Here is a 20,240-nt window from a genome sequence, read left to right as displayed (position 1 = left end):
GTTATCAAATCTTCCGTAGCCTTTGTTGATCTTTTTTTTTTTTTTTTTTGACAATATTGTTGGAAATGGAAGTAAAGATTTCTTCCGTTTTCTTGCAATTCAGTAGCTTAACCAGGATCCGTCAAACTATTTTGAGTTGTTTGCCATTTTCCTGGAATGCAGTTTGCTTTTTCTCAGATTTTTATTTCCGATAAACTTTCTTTTATATTTTTACATTGGTTGGTGTACTAGTTTCCCAGGGCTGCTGTAACAAATTATTTTACACAGCGGGGTGGCTTCAAACACCAGAGATTTATCCTCTTACAGTTCTGGAGGCTGGGAGTCTGAAATGAAGGTTTTGGGGGGGTTAGTTCCTTCTGTAAGCTCTGAGGGAGAATCTGCTGCTGCAGGCCGCTTGCCCAGCTTCTGGAGGTTGTTAGCAATCCTGTGTGCTGCCTGGGTTTGTAGATGGAGTGCTCCAGCCCCTGCTTTCATCCTCACATGGCCTGGTAGGGACACCCATCGCTGGATTTAGTGCGCATCCTAGTACTGGATGACCTCATTTTAATTTAACTAATTACATCCACAAAGACCCTGTTTACAACTAAGGCCACATTCTGAGCTTCCCGGTGTGTATGAATTTGGGGGGGTGGGGAATTAGTCAGTCCAGTACATTTGATTCCTTTTCTTCAGGTATACTAATTTTCCTTATCTCGTTTTGGATTATCTCTCTTGTAATTGTGTATTAATTTTCTCTAACTGCTTTAATTTCTTTGCCTTTTTGTCTGTGTTCCCTGTAATCATCATCAATGAAACTTCCTGTGTCAGTAATTAAATTTTCAGCAGTCTCTTTTTTTTTGTTTCTCTCTTTACTTTGTTTCAAACTAAATATATACATAAAATGAGTATATATACACGTATGTATAAATAGGTACTTTTGTTATCATTTAGGTTGTCTTGTATAAAGTCTAAGAGTTCAGGTTTCAGGGTTGTTGTTGTTTCTTTTTTTTTTTCTTCTCATACTTAGTGCTCAGCTGCTGGTTAAAAATAACAAAAGACAGAACCCCCTGCCTCCATCTCTTTGTTCAGTTATTGTTGCTGTGTAACAAATCACCCAAAACCTGGTGGCGTAAACCAACTGCTTCAATTTGCTTACCATGTTGTGGGTAAGGAATTCAGGAGGGCTCAGTGGGGTGATTTTCCCTGACGTCTAAGGCTCACCTGCTGGAGTCGGTGATCACTAACTCACTTGATGCTCCCTGTCAGCGGGGGGCTTAGCTGGCTGAACCACCTGCTCGTGATCTTGCTAGCATGGTGGCCTCGGGATATTTAATAACGGGCTTCTCTCAAATGGAGGGTCCAAAGAGAAACTGCGTAACAGCTTTTTCTGACCCTGCCTTGGAAGTCACACACTGTCATTTTCACTGCATTCTTTTCATGATAGGTGAATCCTAAGGCCAGCCCAGATTCAAGGGCAGGGAATTAGACTCTACCTCTTGATGTCACCGTGGCAATGTTACATTGTCAAAGAGGTTGCAGGGTGGGAAATTCTGTTGCAGCCATCTTTGGAAAATAAGATCCGCTATGCAAGGTTTTTTATTTTTTATTTTTTTTTTAGATTTAAAGAGCATGAGTGGGAGGGGCAGAGAGAGAGGGAGAGAGAAGCTCAAGCAGACCCCACACTGAGTGACCATGAGATCCTGACCTGAGTGGAAACCAAGAGTCAGATGCTCGACCTACTGTACCACCCAGGCTCCCCAACATACAAGTTTTTAATATATAAAGCAGTTAATACTATTGATCCTCCTAACACATAATCCACTTTTTTTTTTTTAGTTAGCCTTCTACCATCATGACTTCTTTCAAAGGAATCAGTACGTGAGACTTCCATTTTTATCTCTTGCCTCATCACTACCTTAGTTGTGAATTCTGTGCTTGCATACTCATCGAGATGGCATGTTCTAGTGCATACATACATGCTTTCCTTTTCCTTGTTGTTTAGTGAGTAAACGTCATTGGTAGAGGAAGGTGAGTTGAGGTAAGGATGTTCTTTCAAGGTTAATTATATTATAAATTGGACTCCCAGATACTTTATCATGGTAGTCTGTGGAATGTATTGATTCTGGGATATAGAAATAACTTTATAATGTTTATTTTTACTTACTTTTGTCCTTTTTCTTACCTCCCTAGAAATAATTTGGGCATACTACTCTGTTTTTACTTTGGCATGTAGCATTGGAATAGTGGTAATGAGAACAAAGTGAATATCTACCCTCTGAAACTGAGTAATTTCTAGAATACCTTTGGGCATAGACAGGAGTTATTAAAAACATAAATGCTTGAGTAGGCAACGCTGTGGTCTTGGGTCAAAATGGCGAACAGGCCTTGCAGCAATAAGCTGGTGGCTAGAGGGTATTCAGAAATGGTATCACGATGCCACAGGGTCCAATAAACTGGAGTTAATGCGAGATGATACAGTATATGAGAATGATGATGTGAAAGAGGCCATAAGGCTTCCTGAGAACCTGTATACCCACAGGGTGTTTCACACTGAGAGAGCACTGGATCTGACTAGGAGGCAGCAGATCTTGCGTAATGAGCAGTGGACAAAATATGAGCAGGATCAATTCTACCTTGAACCCCATCTGAATGAAGTTGCTCGGCAAAGAAAATAGAGGAGTAGGAGAAGAAGTAATCATGGAGTTGAAATCTGTCGTTGCAGCTCTCCTCAAATATTTTTAAAAAGTTGGGTAGACCTGAAATGTGCAGTTTCGAACTATTTGAGCTGCAAATGTATTACTTTAAATAAATGTCTGTTGTAATTTAGAAAACCCAAAAAACATAAATGCTTATTTTATTTGAACTACAGATGTTTTTCTAGCTAAGATGTAAATCTTATAGAGAAATGTGGGAAAAGTGTTACTGAGAGATGGCTATGAATAATGAATGTAATTAAGGCTGTGATTTAAATTCTTTATTACTAAGTGGTTATCCTTCTAATGCTGCATCTGAACTGTGCTTGGACTGTTCACTTTCAGGCTTATCTGGAGCAGGAAAGACCACAGTGAGCATGGCTTTAGAGGAGTACTTGGTGTGCCATGGTATCCCATGCTACACTTTGGATGGTGACAACATTCGTCAGGGTCTCAATAAGAATCTTGGCTTCAGTCCTGAAGACAGAGAGGAGAATGTTCGACGCATTGCAGAAGTTGCTAAGCTGTTTGCAGATGCTGGCTTAGTATGCATCACAAGTTTTATATCACCTTATACTCAGGTATGTGGCTTTTGTGCTATTGCTGTTCTCATGTCATTGAGAGTATGCTATCAGGTAGAACAAACAGTTTAAAACTGACCTGTGCTTTGAAGCTCAATTCAAATACTTTATTTTATTTTAATTATTTTAAATCAACCTACGGCATTTCTGTGCTGTGACTTTCTGAGTAAATTCAGTTTTGATAAAACCTGCTGTGACCCTTCCCTTCCCAGTATAAGCAAACTTGTTGACCTCAAGCCAGTGGCCAAATTATTTCAAGCTTGACTTTTCAATTCAGTAAACAAATAGTAAATACTCAACATGTGTCCGACACCAGGGAAAGTCTTCAGTTTTTTCACATGTGCCTGACTATGGCTACTTTGCTTCTAGATCTTCGGTCTCCTCTTTTATTACACTCTTCCTCTTATTTTAGCACCATTTCACTTTTTTCGTGTTTCTCTTAAAAAACCATGTTGTTTCTCACCGTGAGATTTTTTTGTTCCCCTGCCTGAAAGTTGTTCTTCCACCGATCCTTCTCCACATCAGTTGACTCCTGTTTGTGCTTTGAGACTCAGGGTAGGTGTCTCCTCCTCCTGAGTACCTTCCCTTTGTCCTTTGGGCTTTGTGGGATACCTGTCTTTGGTGCCCTTATTGTGCCATAACGCATTGTTTTCCTGTAACATACCATCATTCTCATATGGTATCGTCGGTTGGTGGTGCTAATAGCAGCAGTAGTAGTAGTAGTAGTGATAAAAATCATAGCAGCTAACCTTTATTGAACACCGACTGTATACTATGAATTAACTCCTTTAGTGCTCACAGCCAGTGAAGAAGGCAGAGGTGGGGCTCCTGGGTGGCTCAGTCGGTTAAGCGTCTGACGCTTGGTTTTGTCTGAGGTCATGGTCTCAGGGTCCTGAGATTGAGTCCTGTGTCGGATTCTGCACTTAGTGTGGAGTGTGCTTGAGATTCTCTTTTCCTCTCCCTCCCCCTCTGCCCTGCCCCCGTTCACTCTCTCTTTCAAATAAATAAATAAAATCTTAAAAAAAAAAAAAAAGGCAGTGGTGAGGAGACAGGTGTAAATTACCCAGGGTCACATACTGTACATGGTAGAGCAAGGATTTGCACCCCGACGGTGTCCCTGGAATCCATGCTTTCACCCACCATGCCTCGTAACCTCTAAAACCCACTGGCTCCTCGAAGGCTGAAACTACATCTTATTTGTCTTTATAATCTTGATGCCAAGTCCAGCTCCTGGAACACAGTAGATATTTAGTGTTTATTAAATGACGGCATAACTCAGATGTGAAAGAACAGGTGAATTACTATGTGGTTAGAGGCAGGAGCTTTGGGGCCAGAAACAGTGGGTTGGAAGTCAGCTCTGCCAGTTGTTATGACCTTGGCCAGTTGACTTGACTTTCATAAGCTCAGACAATGCCTACTTCATAGGGTTGCTCAGAGGATTAGGTAAATCATGCATCCAAAGCTCTCAGCGCAGTGCCTGGTGTGTGGTTAAGTATTCAGTAAATATAACAAATAATAGCACAGTTCTAGTACTGTATTGTGAATTTGGATGGTTATGTAGACTTAAAAGCGACACCAAAATATGAGCTGTTAGAGTTATAGGTAAGTATCAGATGGAGTGTTAATTACAAAGATTCACTTAATTGAACCATGGCAGGAGTCCTGAAAGGTCCTGTGAGGACTAGTTACTTTTCATTTTCCTGAAACATTGGGAACAATGTTAGTATATCAGTTTAAAGTGTACTAGATAATGAAGTGTAGAAGAGAATGATAGTTTGAGTTCTTGAATCCTTGGATATGAAGTTTTCATAGTAATATAATAACTGATATTCTTGCACTTTGGGACTTTGTGCAACTCTTGGAAGAGGAGAGAGTAACACGGGATTTGGAGAGCTGTCAGCTGGGTCTCTAAAAGTATATGCTGATCTGCTTTTTGGCTCCCTTGTTTCCATAGTATGGAGTAAAATTGTGTTGATCTCATCTCTCAAAGCACTAAGAATGGGGTTTGGACTGTGCTTAGGATGTGTCAAAATCTGTGATATTTGCCTCAAACCATATAATAGAGGATATGTGTATTATTCCATGTCACCATTGAACTAGGGCATCTTGGTTCTCAAAGTAAACCTGATAGTTCCTAGCTAGTCTGGTGGGAACATAGAGGTGTGAACAGTTACAGTACGTTGCAGCCGGCGATGAGGTAAGTATGTATGAAAGATGCCGTGGAGGACTCACAGAGGAGGTGCTGCTTGGACTGAGTCGTGGAGGAGGAATCAGAGCATACCAGTGAGAGGGGAGGGAGAAAGCTATTTCGACAGAGGAGATGGTACAGTGTCTGCGGCAGCATGGAAATGTGAGGGAGTTGGAGCTTTTGGGGAACTGTAGGTAGATGTTACGACTGCGGTGCAGGATGACTGTGAGGGGAGATGAAGCTAGAGCGATTCGCAGAGGTCCAATGATAAACCTTCACTGCTCAGAACTTTGCCCCACAGGGGACTAAACAGTTTGAGATTGTACTAGGGAATGCTGTCTCTGGGTTTGCATTTCAGTAAGTTCCCCTTTGAAGCCTGGAATAAGAGTGGCCTGGAGATAGGAGATGAGTGAAGAGGCTTTTGGAGTGAATTCAAGCAGCAACAATGGGAATGGAAAAGAGGGGGTGCATTTGAGGGCTCTTGAGCCCATAGCATCAGTAGGACGTGGTGCCTGGTTGATTGCTGAATTTGGGGTGAACATGAAGGACGGTGCTTTCTGAATAGAAGATGGAATGATTGAGGTAGAAAATACAGGATGGGAAGGGAGGAGATGACTATTTCTTTTTAGGTGGGTTAGGTTTGAAATCCTAGTGGCGTATCTAAGTGGGTCATTGGAACATTGGTTCTGGAGCTCAGGAGAGTTGTGTAGAATTGAGATAGATTTAGGAATCATTAACTGTAAATTGAAACCTAGTTGAAATTGAGTATATGGAGGAGTTGTATAGAATGAGAAGAGAGCCATGGCTACAAACTTGGAAACACCTTCATTTAAAAGGACAGCTGGAATCAGTTAATAAGGTCACTACTTAGTCATTCTGCTACATGCTGTGGCTAATGAAAAGAGAATCAGAGTATCAGAATAGGATCTATGACAGGTATATAGTGGGTTCTCCAAGAAGCCAGAGGAAGCAAGGGCCCTCCATCATTCTGCGGATGCAGGGTGAGCTTCCTGGAGGACTTCACCACGGATCAGATTGGTGCTGTGAGATGCATATTGCTTTAGGCAGAAGAGAGGAGAGGAGGGTTTCTGGCAGGGGGGATGGCTAAGGCATAAGGCCCAAACAGCCTGGTAGACCAGGCAGGTATTAATTACTAATAGAACATCAAGTGCAAGACTGAGAATGGTGGGGCCAGGTATAGAAGGCCTGAAGCCTCCCGCTAAGAAGTTTGCGTTTTACCCTGACGGTGGTGGGGAATCTCTGAAAAGTTAGTGACATGGTTGAATTTGCATCGTCTGTCATCCAGGGGACAATGTTAGAGTATGGCTTTGAGTAGATCAAAGCTAGAAGCCAACAGACTTTTAAAAGGGTGTAGCATGACCAGATGAGGAATGAGGTGAACTAGGGAGTAGGGAAGCAATGCAAACTGGGTTGGTGTATTTAGAGGCAAAATCTGAAGGACTTTGTGACAGAATGCCAGGGGGTGGGGGTGTGGGGCAAAGGGAAGGAACCAGAACAACTCTTGGGATTCTGGGTGAATAGTATTGTCATCTTTGATTTGGTTAGTATAGGCGGAATTCCAGCTTGGGGGAAAAGAGAATGGACTCAATTATGGACATGCTAAGTTTGAGGTAGCTGTGGGATCTCCAGGTGGGTATATTTAGGAGGAAGTTGGAAACGTGTTTAATTTCAGGAGAGAGGGCAGGGCTCAGGCTTAAGTGTTGGTGTATATGTTGTAGTTGACATCGTGAAGGCAGCTGAGAAAAGTGCTCAAGGACTTAATGTGAGCAGTGGGTTCCTGATGGACTGTGGGCAACAGCAGTGTTGGAGGGATGGGAAAGTAGGAAGAGTCCAGGGGAGCCTGCATTAGGAATGGTCAGGGGGTAGCATCGTTGGCATACATAGGGTTAGTAGTGTGAGATACAGCAGAAAGTCCTGTCATTTAAGGGCTGAAAAGTACCCATGATTAAGGGATTTTGTGTGATTTGTTAGTTCTCTTGTTTTTCATGGATGAGTGACTTGTACTTGTTTGTTGCCCCGGGGAAAAAAGCTGGCCGAGAGGGCAGAGGCTGAAGATTTCAGATGGAGTAGGGATAACGGGTTGAGCAAGATCAGGGGATAGGGCTCTGGAATCTGAAGGGAGGAGTGGCAGGACTGAGCGAGACCAAGGTAGTGGGCATATAGACACGCTTATGTAGCGGAGAAGAGATGGGGCGTATTCGTGCTTCATTCGGAGCGATGAAGATGATTACCGGTTAGGGGCTTAAGGGCAGGGCAGAAAAGTAAAGTCTTGGGAATGCTTGAGATGAGAAGTGGCCATAGGAGCTTGTGTTTGGCAAGTGAATAAACCCCCCTCAGGGTTCTGAATGGACTTCTTGGGAAGTGAAGTTGCTTTCAAGCCAGCTCAGGCTGAGGTTGAACGTGTTATGAGAGAGAGGCCTGATGACTCCTGCATTCAGGCTGGGCTTTGGCTTTGGTTCCTCAAGAAATTTGGTGAAAAAAATTTTTTTTCTTAATTTTTTAAGATTTAATAATTTGTTTATTTGAGAGAGAGAGTGCTCATGTGAGAGAGAGCACAAGCAGGGGGCAGGGAGAGGGAGAAGCAGATTCCCCACCAAGCAGGGAGCCTGATGTGGGGCTCGATCCCAGGACCCTGGGATCATGACCCGAGCCAAAGGCAGACGCTTAACCGACTGAGCCACCCAGGTGCCCCTTGGTGAAATTTTTTATGGGACATCTATTGTTTTCCCTCCTGGAACTCCCCAATATCTTGGATTTTTAGAATAGTATACCCTTTAAAAGTGTTACAAAGAATGGGTATATTAACCTTATAATTTCCTGGATTTAATTTTTTTCAGTTTATGTATATATATATTTAAAGATTTTATATATTAGAGCACAGCGAGGGGGGAGGGGCAGAGACAGAGTGAGAAGCAGACTCCCCGCTGAGCAGGGAGCCTGACTCGGGGCTCCATCCCAGGCCCCCCGGGACCATGACCCAAGCAGAAGGCAGATGCTTAACCAACTGAGCCACCCAGGCGCCCTACATATATATATATATATATATATATATATATATTTTTTTTTTTTTTTTACATCTTTAGAGACACAGCGAGAGAGAGAACACAAGCAGGGGGAGTGGGAGAGGGAGAAGCAGGCTTCCCGGCAAGCAGGGAGCCCGATGCGGGGCTCGATCCCAGGACCTCTCTCAAATAAATTAATAAAATCTAAAAAAATATATATGGGGGTGCCTGGGTGGCTCAGTCGTTAAGCGTCTGCCTTGGGCTCAAGTCATGATCCCAGGGTCCTGGGATCGAGCCCCACATCAGGCTCCTTGCTCCGCGGGAAGCCTGCTTCTCCCTCTCCCACTCCCCCTGCTTGTGTTCCCTCTCTCGCTGTGTCTCTCTCTGTCAAATAAATAAAATCTTTAAAAAAAAAAAAATTTGAGAGAGAACACAAGCGTGTGTGCACAAGTGGAGGGTGGGACAGAGGGAGAGAGAGAGAGAATCCTCAAGCAGACTCCCTGCTGAGTGTGGAGCACGATGCTGGGCTTGATCCCAGGACCCCAAGATCATGACCTGAGTCAAAGTCGGTCAGAGGCTTAACTGACTGAGCCCCCAGGCGCCCCTCAGTTTATATTTTAAAATATAAATTGTTTTGTCTAGTATTTATTTTCCACTGACTCAGCTATATGTCCTTTTTCTAAGGATCGCAACAATGCAAGGCAAATTCATGAGGGTGCAAGTTTACCTTTTTTTGAAGTATTTGTTGATGCTCCTCTGCACGTTTGTGAACAGAGGGATGTCAAGGGACTCTACAAAAAAGCACGGGCTGGAGAAATTAAAGGTAAGTACTATTTTTTTTCCAGTTTCTCTTTGCTTGCATTTTTTTTTTTTTTTTAAGATTCTATTTTTTAAGTAATCTCTACACCCAACGTGGGGCTTGAACTCAATCCTGAAATCAAGAGCTGCGTGTTCTGACTGAGCCAGCCAGGCGCCCCTTTGCTTGCATATTTTAGCCTATCATATTTGAGACGGATCATCTTTACTAAGAGATTGGCAGTATTCAAACAACTTGGAGCTCCTTGAGAAGAAAAAGTGGGTCTTACTACACTCTTGCGTCTCTGAGGCCTACCAGCACTACCTGGCGCTGTGTATACTCGGGTATTGTTGATCAGATTGGAATCCTACTCACAGGACAGAGTTTTAGAAGGTTGGGACCTCAGGGACTGCTGGAAACCTACTTGATATAATTAGGTGCCTAACTTTAGACTGAATATCAGTTGCTAGCTGCTGTCCCTTCTGCTTTTTGTTCCAGTGAAAATGAAGGAAATTCCATAGCTAATGGGAAAAATGCCTGAATTAGAAACATCTTGAGAGCAAAGACAGTGTCTTGTTCTTATTTATATCGTGGTGTTTGGAATGGTCCCTTATTCATTCTGTGTACAATTGTTGAATTAGGTTGAATTAATATTTTGATTCCATCAAAATAGAAGTACCTTGTTTTTTAGATTTTATGGTTTGCTTCTAGAGTTTCAACTGTGGTGAACATTTGGACATAAGAGACATTAAGAACCTGTCTGCTGTGGCCTTTGATACCAGTCGTATTTATCTTCAAGACATACTTGGATATTAGTACTGTTCTATTGTTAACAGAGGACATGCCAGCATTAAAAAAAAAAAAAAAATCAAGGATCGATTACCCAGTCAGCACTGTGTAGGGATCAATGATTCATGCAGGTAACTTTGATGCGTTCCCAACAGAGGGAGTATGATAGCCTGGGACGATCACAGGAGCTCCCCGGGGCTCTGCAAATTCGAGATTTTGTCACTCAGCTTCTGGCCCTGCATAAGAAAAGGTGGAACAGGAAGGGCAATTCTTTTTATTCTGGGCTCTTCTCTAGTTGGACCTGGGGACACGTTAGCAGTTGGGGCAAGTGCCACCTGCCGTGTGAAATCTGGTTCCTTAGGCCAGCCTGACATCCAGTTGTGCCACCATGGAGACGCAGTTTCACCCATTAAGCCTGCAGTTTTTGACTCAACAGGTTGTCTGACCTGAATAATTTACGACATTGGGAGGGAAACCAGTTTAGCTCTTTTTATCATCTGTATCACCTCTGTTTGTTGATGGCCAGTTTTCACTTCAGTTTTTCATAGTAGAGATTTGGCAAAGAGAAACGAAGTGATGTGTCTGGGATCCTGAAGTCTAAATCTTATTTTAATTGTAGTTGGTTTTGTTGTTTTTGCAAGGATGGATTGGTGAGGGAGGTAGATTTGTCTTTCTGGCTCTGGAGTAAGCTACTGTGGACAGGGGTAACATCTTGACTGTTTTTCTATCATTAAGAGTTTAGCACAGTGTGAGGCCCAAAGCCTAATGCCTGACACACACATAGTAAATGCTTGTTGGATAGATTAGAAGAAGGAGTGGAAATTGGATGTTCAACACACATTGATCAGTGCTTTCTATTTCTGAGGTATATATTTGGTGCTGGGATGCAAAGATGAATAAGGTCACATGCAAAATACCTTGAGTCATTTACAATTTGCATTCTCTTTTTGGGAGTGTGATTGTATTAGCTTAGTTTTCTCTGTGTTACTTGTTTATTTTCCTGAGTGTTTTTAAATTCCTCCGACTAGGGGCACCTGGGTGGCTTAGTCAGTAAGCGTCCGAATCTTGGTTTTGGCCCGGGTCACGATCTCAGGGTCCTGGGATTGAGCCCCGTGGTTGGGCTCCATGCTCAGTGGGAGTTGGCTAGGGGATTCTTTCCCTCTTCCTCTGTCCCTACCCCTGCTGTGCACATGCACGCACGAATTCTCTCTCTCAAATAAATCTTAAAAAACGAAAATCCTCTGAGTAGACATTGATAAAATGTTCCTTAGGTTAATATATATAGGTGTGCCTGTGTACAAACATAATGTTTGCCATGGTGTTAGAGTTTCTGATTGTAGAGTTGTTTGTTTTTAAAAATCGTTTACTCATTGTCGGAATAGTGCTTGAAAGTTCCCTGTCAATGCAGTCTCAGAGCTGTGGTGGTAAATGTCTGAGGGCAGAAGAGATTGCATACATTCAGTGGACCTCAGGCTTTTGTACGCCTTTATGTGACATTTACTAAACTGTAAATGTATCCCTGTGTCAGCCATTCTAATGCTAGATTATTTTCATGATTACTACTCATAGTTATTATCTGCTTGAATATAAATGTTCTTACGTGTACATTTATTATAATCGCAGGATAAATTAGCTAGGAAGGGAATTCCTGGACTTCTAAAATGCTAAGCCAGGTCTTCTAACACAGTGGTTTTCAAGGTTTGCTGCACATTAGCATTACCTGGGGAAACGTTTAAAAATCCAATGCCAAAGCTGTACCAGTGAAATTGGAATCTCATGGGGGTGGGACCTGGCGATTCCATTGTGTGCATTTGAGAATTGGAGCTTAAGAACTAGTGTTCTAGGGGCACCTGGGTGGCTCAGTCAGTTAAGTGTCCAAGTCTTGATTTCGGCTCAGGTCATGATCGCAGGGTTGTGAGATCAAGCCTTGCATTGGGCTCTGCACTGGGCGTGGAGACTGCTTAAGATTCTCTCTCTCCCTCTGCCTCTCCCCCCTAGACACACACTCTCTCTTAAAAAAAACAAACAACTAGTGTTTTGTTTTGATCAGAATTATTTTTCCCCAAATATTTTACTGTGACTCTTTTAGGAATATTGGTAATGCAGACATCTCCTTCTTGGATTCAGGACTTCATGTGATACTTAGAAATATGAAATAGAAAAAAATAAGTGGGCTGTAGACTTGTAGTATATATTTTAGAACTCTCTTGGTGACTGTTCCTCTGAATAATGATGATTTTAAATTAATGTTTACCATTCTACCCCAAGGTTGACCTAAGCACTCCAAGGCAGACTGGCCTTAAGTGACTTATGTATGAGGTGATGGAATGGCATATGTTCAGCTCAGCTAGCCCATTCTTGAGAAACATCATGCATTCTTTCTTGGCAGTTCCTTGGTAACACATATTTAAAGGGAAAATCTAAATAGGGGTTAATATCTAAACTAATTATGTTTGGTTGTGGAGTATATTTCGTGATACAACAGGATTACCGTTCTTATTTATGTTTTGCTAAAGCTAGTAGTAGTTAATTTGTCTTGCCTGAACACTTAATCCTGGTGGCAGAAGCAGCCTGCAGAGCTTCAATTTGGCCATAGATCATCCCTGTGAATATAATGGACAGATAAACTTTGGTGTCAGTTTTTGCATGGAGAGGAAGAAAACCTTGTTGAGTTTGGCTTATGCCCAGGGGTTAAGTACTATAATATCCTGTATTCCCCTGGAGAAATTGAGATGCTCTGGATCCCTTGGTATTCATTCCTATTTCTCCATTGGCAGTTTAGGCATTTAGGCGCAGAAGAAGAATCAGTCCTCATCCTTTGGAGAGTCCATACTTGCAAGTTTTTCTACTCACTAAAGTTTTTTAACCCCCACATCAGTACTCACGGTGCTTTGGCAGTCACTTGTGGACACATGCAGAGTGGCAAAAGTTTTAGCCACCCCAAGTATGTGTTCCCAGCGGAGGTTGAACAAAATGACACTCGGCCTTCGTGTTTCAGCTTTTGTACCACAAAGAAGGGTCAGAAAATTTTGTGATGACTGAAGCTTGCAGGAACCTAACCCCATGTTTCCCCTAGGAGCCTGTGATTCAGGATTCACTAATTTAGTGTTTGTGAAACGTTATTGAACTGCGAATGGGAATCGACTGTATGTGTTTAAAGGCGAAATGAAAGTTTAATCAGAAATCTTCTCCCAAGAAAGAAGTTTCAGTACCATAACCCTGTAACTCAGAAGGGACAGCATAAATACAAACTTTGATGGAGCAGAGACTTGCAATGAAGAAATAAGCCTGTCTCAATTTCCACCCCCCTCTCTCACCTGGTACCTTTCATAGGTTTCACTGGAATCGATTCTGAGTATGAAAAGCCAGAGGCTCCTGAATTGGTGCTGAAGACAGACTCTTGTGATGTGAACGACTGTGTCCAGCAGGTGGTGGAACTTCTACAAGAACGGGTAGGAGAAGATCAAAGAGGGAATCCTCAATAAATGTATTTGTCTTGTACTCTTTCCCCTGCCAAAAAAACAGGTGGTGTTGATACGGAGTACCGTTTGTGTTTCAGGTTCTTTATGGTGCTGACAGTTTTCTGAGTGTGTGTATGTCCCTGTGTTAGGTGTTGTGGGGGCACCACTGTATACAACATGTGCAATATCCTGGTCAGCATAAACCACAGGAGGCTTGAGGGCCAGAGGCTCTTTTATCTATTCTGCCAGTAATTTTACCACGCAAATACCTAATACATTCAGCCGTGATTATTCAGCTCTACAACTTGATGTTATTATATTTTTTTAAGTTGAGGTACATAATCTGGCTAACTTTTTCTCGACTCTAAGAGAGTGCCCGGATTTTCCTTGTGCAACATGATGATAAGGATGGTTGAGTTTTAGGAAGGGAAAGGTTCCAGGACATAAAGATCTTTCTCTGGTTCCTTCCTGAGCATATATAAGCATAAAGAGGCTGGCTGTTTTCCCGAGCACTCAGGCCTCCGTGAGGTCCATGATTCTTCTAGAGTTTAGTCCAGTTACAGTTTTTAGAAATTGTTTTTCTTTTCTTCCCTGCTCGTATCTTCACACTTCCCTGGTCCCAACGGAGGGTCATGCAGTTTACTTAGTTGGGGAGGATCTGGCCTTTGTGTGGGTGTCGGTATTACTCCCTTCCCCTGGATGTCCTCACCTTTGCTGCCTAGTGTTGTGCGGGGACTCCTGATGTGGTACACAGTGATGCGTCATTGTGTTCCATTCTGTCCTCTAACTGTGGCCTAGGCATCTGAACACCCTCTTGATTTTTGAAATCCTATTACCATAAACCTCTTTCATCTAGTATCTCTTACTGGATATATTAGACATACAACTTAAAAAAATTACCTGTGTCTGGATATATTAAAAATGTTTAGCCTTAGAATTTTTTTCATATTGTAAAATATCTGCCAGATGGTTAACCTGGGACTCACCTTCTTAATGTGAGTCCTCCCTTATCTAAACATTTTAGCTGAGTGAGTGAAATGACGTGCTTGTGAGTGAGTATAGAACTCCTGGTGACGGGTTCCCAGTATGTGAACCTGTCACACTAGTCCTCACTCAGCCTTGAAGAGTGCTAAAAACATTTAGCTGTTTTTTTCTTTCCTGCTTTTATTGCAGCCACTTCTTCCTCCCATGCGCACCTGAAGGGCACGTTCATAGGTCTTGTCTTTTCTTGCTGGGACTTGTCGCTCTTTGGAAGCAGTTCTTGGTACTGCTGTCTGTAATTTATTCTGCCACTTTATTCTCAGCTCTGTGATGGGCTCGGGAACGTTCACGATTCCATAGATTAGCTGGCCTTCCTCCTGTTACGTGGTGTTCTATTCTGGAATCTCTGTTTAATTTTCAGCCAGCCGTCTATTCTTGCTCTGCTTTTACTCTTCGGGGTTGTCTATGTTTCCAGTATTTTTCCTTTTTATTTGGATTGTAATTTTGTTTGCATTTTTTTGTACATTGAGCCTATCTTTTTTTTTTTTTTTTTAAAGCTGGAGATTTGTCTTATCAATGTTGGGAAGCTATACAGAATTTTACTTTCTGTTAGTTTGGGTTCTCTAGTTTTCATATCGAATTAGTGATTTTTAAGTGTTTTATAGAACCTCAGGAAAATATACAGATATTCTCATATATAGCGTAGGGGGCTCAGGAATCTCTGAAGCCATTTTAGGGACTACAGATAATTCCAGGTGCTCAGACACTTATATGGGGTTATTAAACATAATGTGTGGTGGGTGCTTCACGTAGCTCCTTCTGTTACATTTTCCCTTTTATTTCCAACCACTTCTTTGGGGCCTGGGGTAGAATAGCGTCCTTTGGGTTTGATACTTCACCTATATAGAGTGGTTTTTTTTTTTTTTTTTTTTTGTAGTGAGCAGATGATTTTGCTGTTCTTGTTTTAAAAAACTATTTTTAAAAAATTTCACAACTCTTCTGTAAGTCTAATAATAGTACAGAGAGTGCCTATATATCCTTCACCCAGCTTCCTCTTACTTTAATGTTTCACATGACCGTAGAACATTTCTCAAAATTAAGAAATGAACCCCAGGAAGATACTGTAAACTAAAGCACACACTTATGTGGCTTTCACAAGTTTTTCCTGTCCTGTACTAGGATTTGACCCAGGATCCCACACTGTATTTAGTCAGAAATCGGGTTTTAACCATGATTCTGTGAAATGAAAATACAGACTTCACATAGTGTCTGTCGTGCCTGGGACTTTGCAGTTCCCCCTCCCCCCAGTGCTTAAAACTTGAGGGCAAACTGTCCCTGTACGATTTTAGGCTCACACTACCTGATATTCCCTTAACTGGCTACCCTGCTTCCAGTTCCATATGCCTTTTATGCCATCCTGTATTGTTCAGAGAATCCTCTTTCTCAAGTGTAGTCTAGTTGTTTTGGTTTTTGTATTTTTTTTTACTCTAAAGAATTTATTGATTTTCCCATGGTTTATAGAATTAAGGTGATTTGTGTTCAGGGTTCCCCATAGTTTGGCTCCAAGCTGCATATTTTCATATTATTGTCCTTAATTTATTCTGCCACTTTATTCATTCATTCATTCATTCTGTTGCTTTCCTTAGTCTCTGTAACTTTATTTTTTTAATTTTAATTTTTTAAAAAATATTTATTTATTTGACACAGAGAGAGAGCACAAGCAGGGGAAGCGGCAGGCAGAGGGAGAGGGAGAAGCAGGCTCTCTGTGGAGCAAGGAGCCTGATGCGGGGCTCGATCCCAGGACCCTGGGATCATGACCTGAGCCACCCAGGCGCCCCTGTCTCTGTGACTTTAATTAAAGCCTTGCTTCTGATGTTTGCCCCTAATTAATGATTATACTAATTGCTTTTTTATATGGATGTACTCTATATTATGCCTGCTAGACAGTCTGATAATTGGACAGTTTCCTTCAAGGTTTGAAAAAGAGGGATAGATAAAAAAACTAACATTTACTGAGTACTTACTATAAAGGTCATATATGTGGAGCCTTGTGGCTTTTAAAATATTTGTTTTGATTGTTAGAATCTGAGGGCAAGTGGCCTTTCTCCTAGTTTAGCTTCTAACCACTTCTCACTCTAATTACTGTGACAGCTTCCAAGTGGTCTTTGTGCTGAGTACTTTATATGTGTTTTCTGATTTTATTCACAGAGTAAACCTCTGAAGTATTTTAGAGATATTAAGTAACTTGCTCATGGACATACTGGATTCTATACCTAGGATTCCAGGTGTATGATTTCCTAGGATTCATTTCCAAATGCCTCTGGCTTTTACTTTGAGCAGTGTTCTCATTATACCTAAAGTGCAATGTAATTAAATCTACAACCAGAAAGGCATTCTGGTTATATTTGTTTAACGTGGAGAAATTTTCTTTTGAAAAATTATTTATTTTTATTGTAAAGCTCAATGGTGACAGAAGAGATGCAAACGGCTCCTTAATGCAGTTGCTTTTTTGTTTTGAGAGAGAGAAAAGGGGCAGAGGGGGACGGTGAGGGAGAGAGAGAATCTCAAGCAGACGCCATACCCAGAGTGTAGCCTGATATGGGGCTTGATCATATGACCCTGAGATCATGACCTAAGCCGAAATCAAGAGTCAGATCCTTAAGTAACTGAGCCACCCAGGCACCCCTTTTTCTTTTCTTTCTTCCTTCATTTTTTTTAGTGAGAGGAGGGGCAGAATGCAATTGCTTTCTTTTGGTACCACCCTCCTTTGGGGTTTTCTCATTGAAAGTATGTATTTCTGTGTTTTACTTGGTTGATTCCATTAGTTAATTTAACAAATACTTAGTGCCTTACATGCTAGGTACTGTTGTAAAACACTGGGGATGTGGCAGTGAATTAAACAGTAAAAATTCCTGCATCATGGACCTTAATTTTGGGTCCTTATCACCATTATTTATCGTTGTAGACTCGAATGACAGTATAAATTAATCCAATTTTTTCTTTTAAAGCATGAAAAAAAATTTAGGAACACAGTTGAAAGAAGACATACATACACACAGCCATTGTACAGAACATTAAAAACATATTTTTCTTGGACAGTGAAACTTAAAGAACATGACTACTCCTGTTCTGGCATTTATTCTCCTTTGATTGTTGAGGGTTGAATCTCAAATGAGCATTAGGGCATGTAGGTAAGCCGGTGAATACCTGACATTCAGCTCGGAGTTGATGGTTAGCTGGTGATACAAGGGGTCTTTGCCCGCCGCACTCTGATCGCAAGGGAACTTAGTGCAGTGTGCACCTTCTGGAGCAGCCTGTCCCTGGGGACCCAGGGTGGCACATACCGTGCAACTTCATTGTCATCACAGCGGCATTTGTGAGGCTTCCACAGGTGGGTTATGGGAGCTCACAGAGTAGAGCTAAGCTCACAAAGCTAGATGGGGAGGTGAAGGGGCTAACGATGCAGAGTGCAGGAGTGAAAGCGAGGAGTGAGGATATGAAGGTTAGAGGTCCTGCCCTAACCAGCATTACGTGTAAGACTATAATTGTGTGCGCTAGAAGGCAATGTCGCGGGCAGAGATGGAAAACAGCAAGAACTCCCACGGAGGCAAGGCCTTTAGTAGCTGTTTTAGTAGCATTCATACATGTAGTGTGTTAAAATACTCTGAAAAGTAGTTACAGTTGTCCTCAGTTTACTGATGGGAGATGACTCAGAGAGGTGAAGTTGTGTGTCCCAGGACAGCGCCGTGGGGGTAGAGTCGGATTTGAACACAGCGAGATGGATGCTGCGGCTCACTCTCTCCTACACTGCCCTTCCTTATACCTGGATTCCTTCCATTTCCAGTTTGTTTATGAAACCTCAGTCTTTCCTGTGGCTCTCTTGCGCATGCCTTGACCATTTCTTTCCGAAGTGTAGTTGGGATTGAGAACTTGAGAGTATTGGGTCTTAGAAGGAGTTAATATTTTTAGAATACTTTCAAAGGACTTCAGAGCAGTTCAGGCAGCACCGTCTGGGTGGGAAGGAATGTTGACCTTGTAAAGAAGTAAACTGCCTGTGCCTGTCTCCGGTCAGTGTGAAATGTTTATTCTGTGTAGTGCGAATTAGGAAGTGACTGTCGGTTACCTGATATACCTTGCAGAGCTGGGGCCCGTCGTGCCAGATGGATTAATCTACTTAGGTCCTGAAACCTAAATCTAAGTGGTAAATGCGTGCCTTGGGTTATTAAGCCATATAAAACAAAATCTTATTTTAAGTACATTTTATTTCCTCCTTGGGCTCCATTTGTTAGACTTTTGAGGGTTTTTTTTTTTTTCCTCCAACTAATTGTCTGATCCTCTGACGCTAACTGGGTGTTCAGCAATTTGATTCTGTGCTGACACCAAGTGTCCACAGTTAGCTCAGACACTGCAGATTAGGGCTCAGTCTCATGGGATTGCTTCTACGTCAGATGCCCACTGTGAGTAGGGTGCCCAGATACCTGCATTTCTGCCTGGCTGGCTGCCCATTCACGGGCGACCCAGACCCCCCACAGCCTGGTTCAGTAATTTGACTCACAGAACTCACGAAAGCACTTTACTTACCATTACCAGTTTATTGTAAAGGATACAACTCAGGAACAGGCAAATGGACGAGGCATATAGGACAAGGTAATGGGGCAGGGAGAGCCATGATGCCTGCTGCACTCTGTGGGCACTGTCACCAACTCAGAAGCTCTCTGAACTTGTCCTTTAGGGGTTTCTACGGAGGTTCCATCACAGAGGCATGATTAAGTCTTTGGCCATTGGTGACTGAACTCAGTTTCCAGCTTCTACCCCAGCCCAGAGTTCTGGGGATGGAGTTGAAAGTTCCAACCTCCTCACCTAAGTATGGCGTGGTCTTTCTTGAGGAGCCCCTTAGCCTGGAGTCATCACATCATCACACCACACACCCCCCTTAACCACTCAGGAGATTCCAAGGGTTTTAAGAGCTCTGTGCCAGGAACCAGGGACAAAGACTAAATCTGTATTTCCCATTGTAATATATGGGAAACTTTTTTTTTTTTTTTTTTAAATAGGAAACTTTTAAAGCAGAGAGGGTAGCCTGGTTTCGGGCTTTCTAGAGAACACAGATGTTTGAGAAGTGCTGTGTCCATGATAGGCAAGGAAGTTTTCTATCTGATGCTTTGGTATTGCTTTGGAGAGACTCTCCTGAAATGAATTCTACCAGGTATTGCTTTTTTAATTTTCTTTACTCTAAGTTTCACTGTCCAAGAAAAATATGTTTTTAATGTTCTGTACAATGGGTATTTTGGGATGATGGGTATTTTGGTTAGTGTAATGTTATGTATCCTCAGTCATCTTTGCATTGTCTGTCTTCTTGTTCGATCTGGCCTGTGTAATATAATTGGGATAAGGAAATGTGTTTGTTTATATAAATACTTAATTTCTCAGTGTTTGGTCAGAGCATCTTCATTTTCTTAACGTGCTTCAGTTGGCATATTTTTGTATTTTTATTCAAGAAAATAGAAGACACTGAAAAATATTGAGGATTTTTGGATTTAAGTTTTTTCCCCGAACCCTTAGATGGTCACTAGATGGCCTGCTGGTATTGCATTTTAACTTGGTGTGTTATGACATAAGGACATAGGCTTCTTGCTGCTGGTTTTAATCTAAAGTGATATTTTAAATACTGTTTTTAAATCTACTAAGAACTTGAGATTTACTAGTGCTATAAATTATTTAAAGGTTTGTCTTTTTATGAAATGGTGCT

General features: G+C 41.9%; 1 protein-coding gene across 2 annotated transcripts in view; it reads left to right on the top strand.

Annotated features, from left to right (window-relative positions):
• PAPSS1 (3'-phosphoadenosine 5'-phosphosulfate synthase 1) overlaps positions 1-20,240 on the top strand; it is a 98,649-nt gene that overhangs the window by 15,100 nt on the left and 63,309 nt on the right. For both annotated transcript variants that reach the window (XM_032400963.1, XM_032400965.1), the window contains exons 3-5: positions 3,018-3,253; positions 9,149-9,287; positions 13,383-13,501. In XM_032400963.1, coding sequence (XP_032256854.1) covers positions 3,018-3,253; positions 9,149-9,287; positions 13,383-13,501 — 494 coding nt within the window. The remainder of the gene's footprint in view (positions 1-3,017; positions 3,254-9,148; positions 9,288-13,382; positions 13,502-20,240) is intronic.

The sequence above is a fragment of the Phoca vitulina genome, unplaced genomic scaffold (genome assembly GCF_004348235.1).
Source record: "Phoca vitulina isolate PV1807 unplaced genomic scaffold, GSC_HSeal_1.0 scaffold3, whole genome shotgun sequence".
In the NCBI taxonomy this organism is placed as follows: Eukaryota; Metazoa; Chordata; class Mammalia; order Carnivora; family Phocidae; genus Phoca; species Phoca vitulina.
Note: the sequence above shows the minus strand (reverse complement) of the source record. Positions and strands in the feature narration are given on the sequence as shown.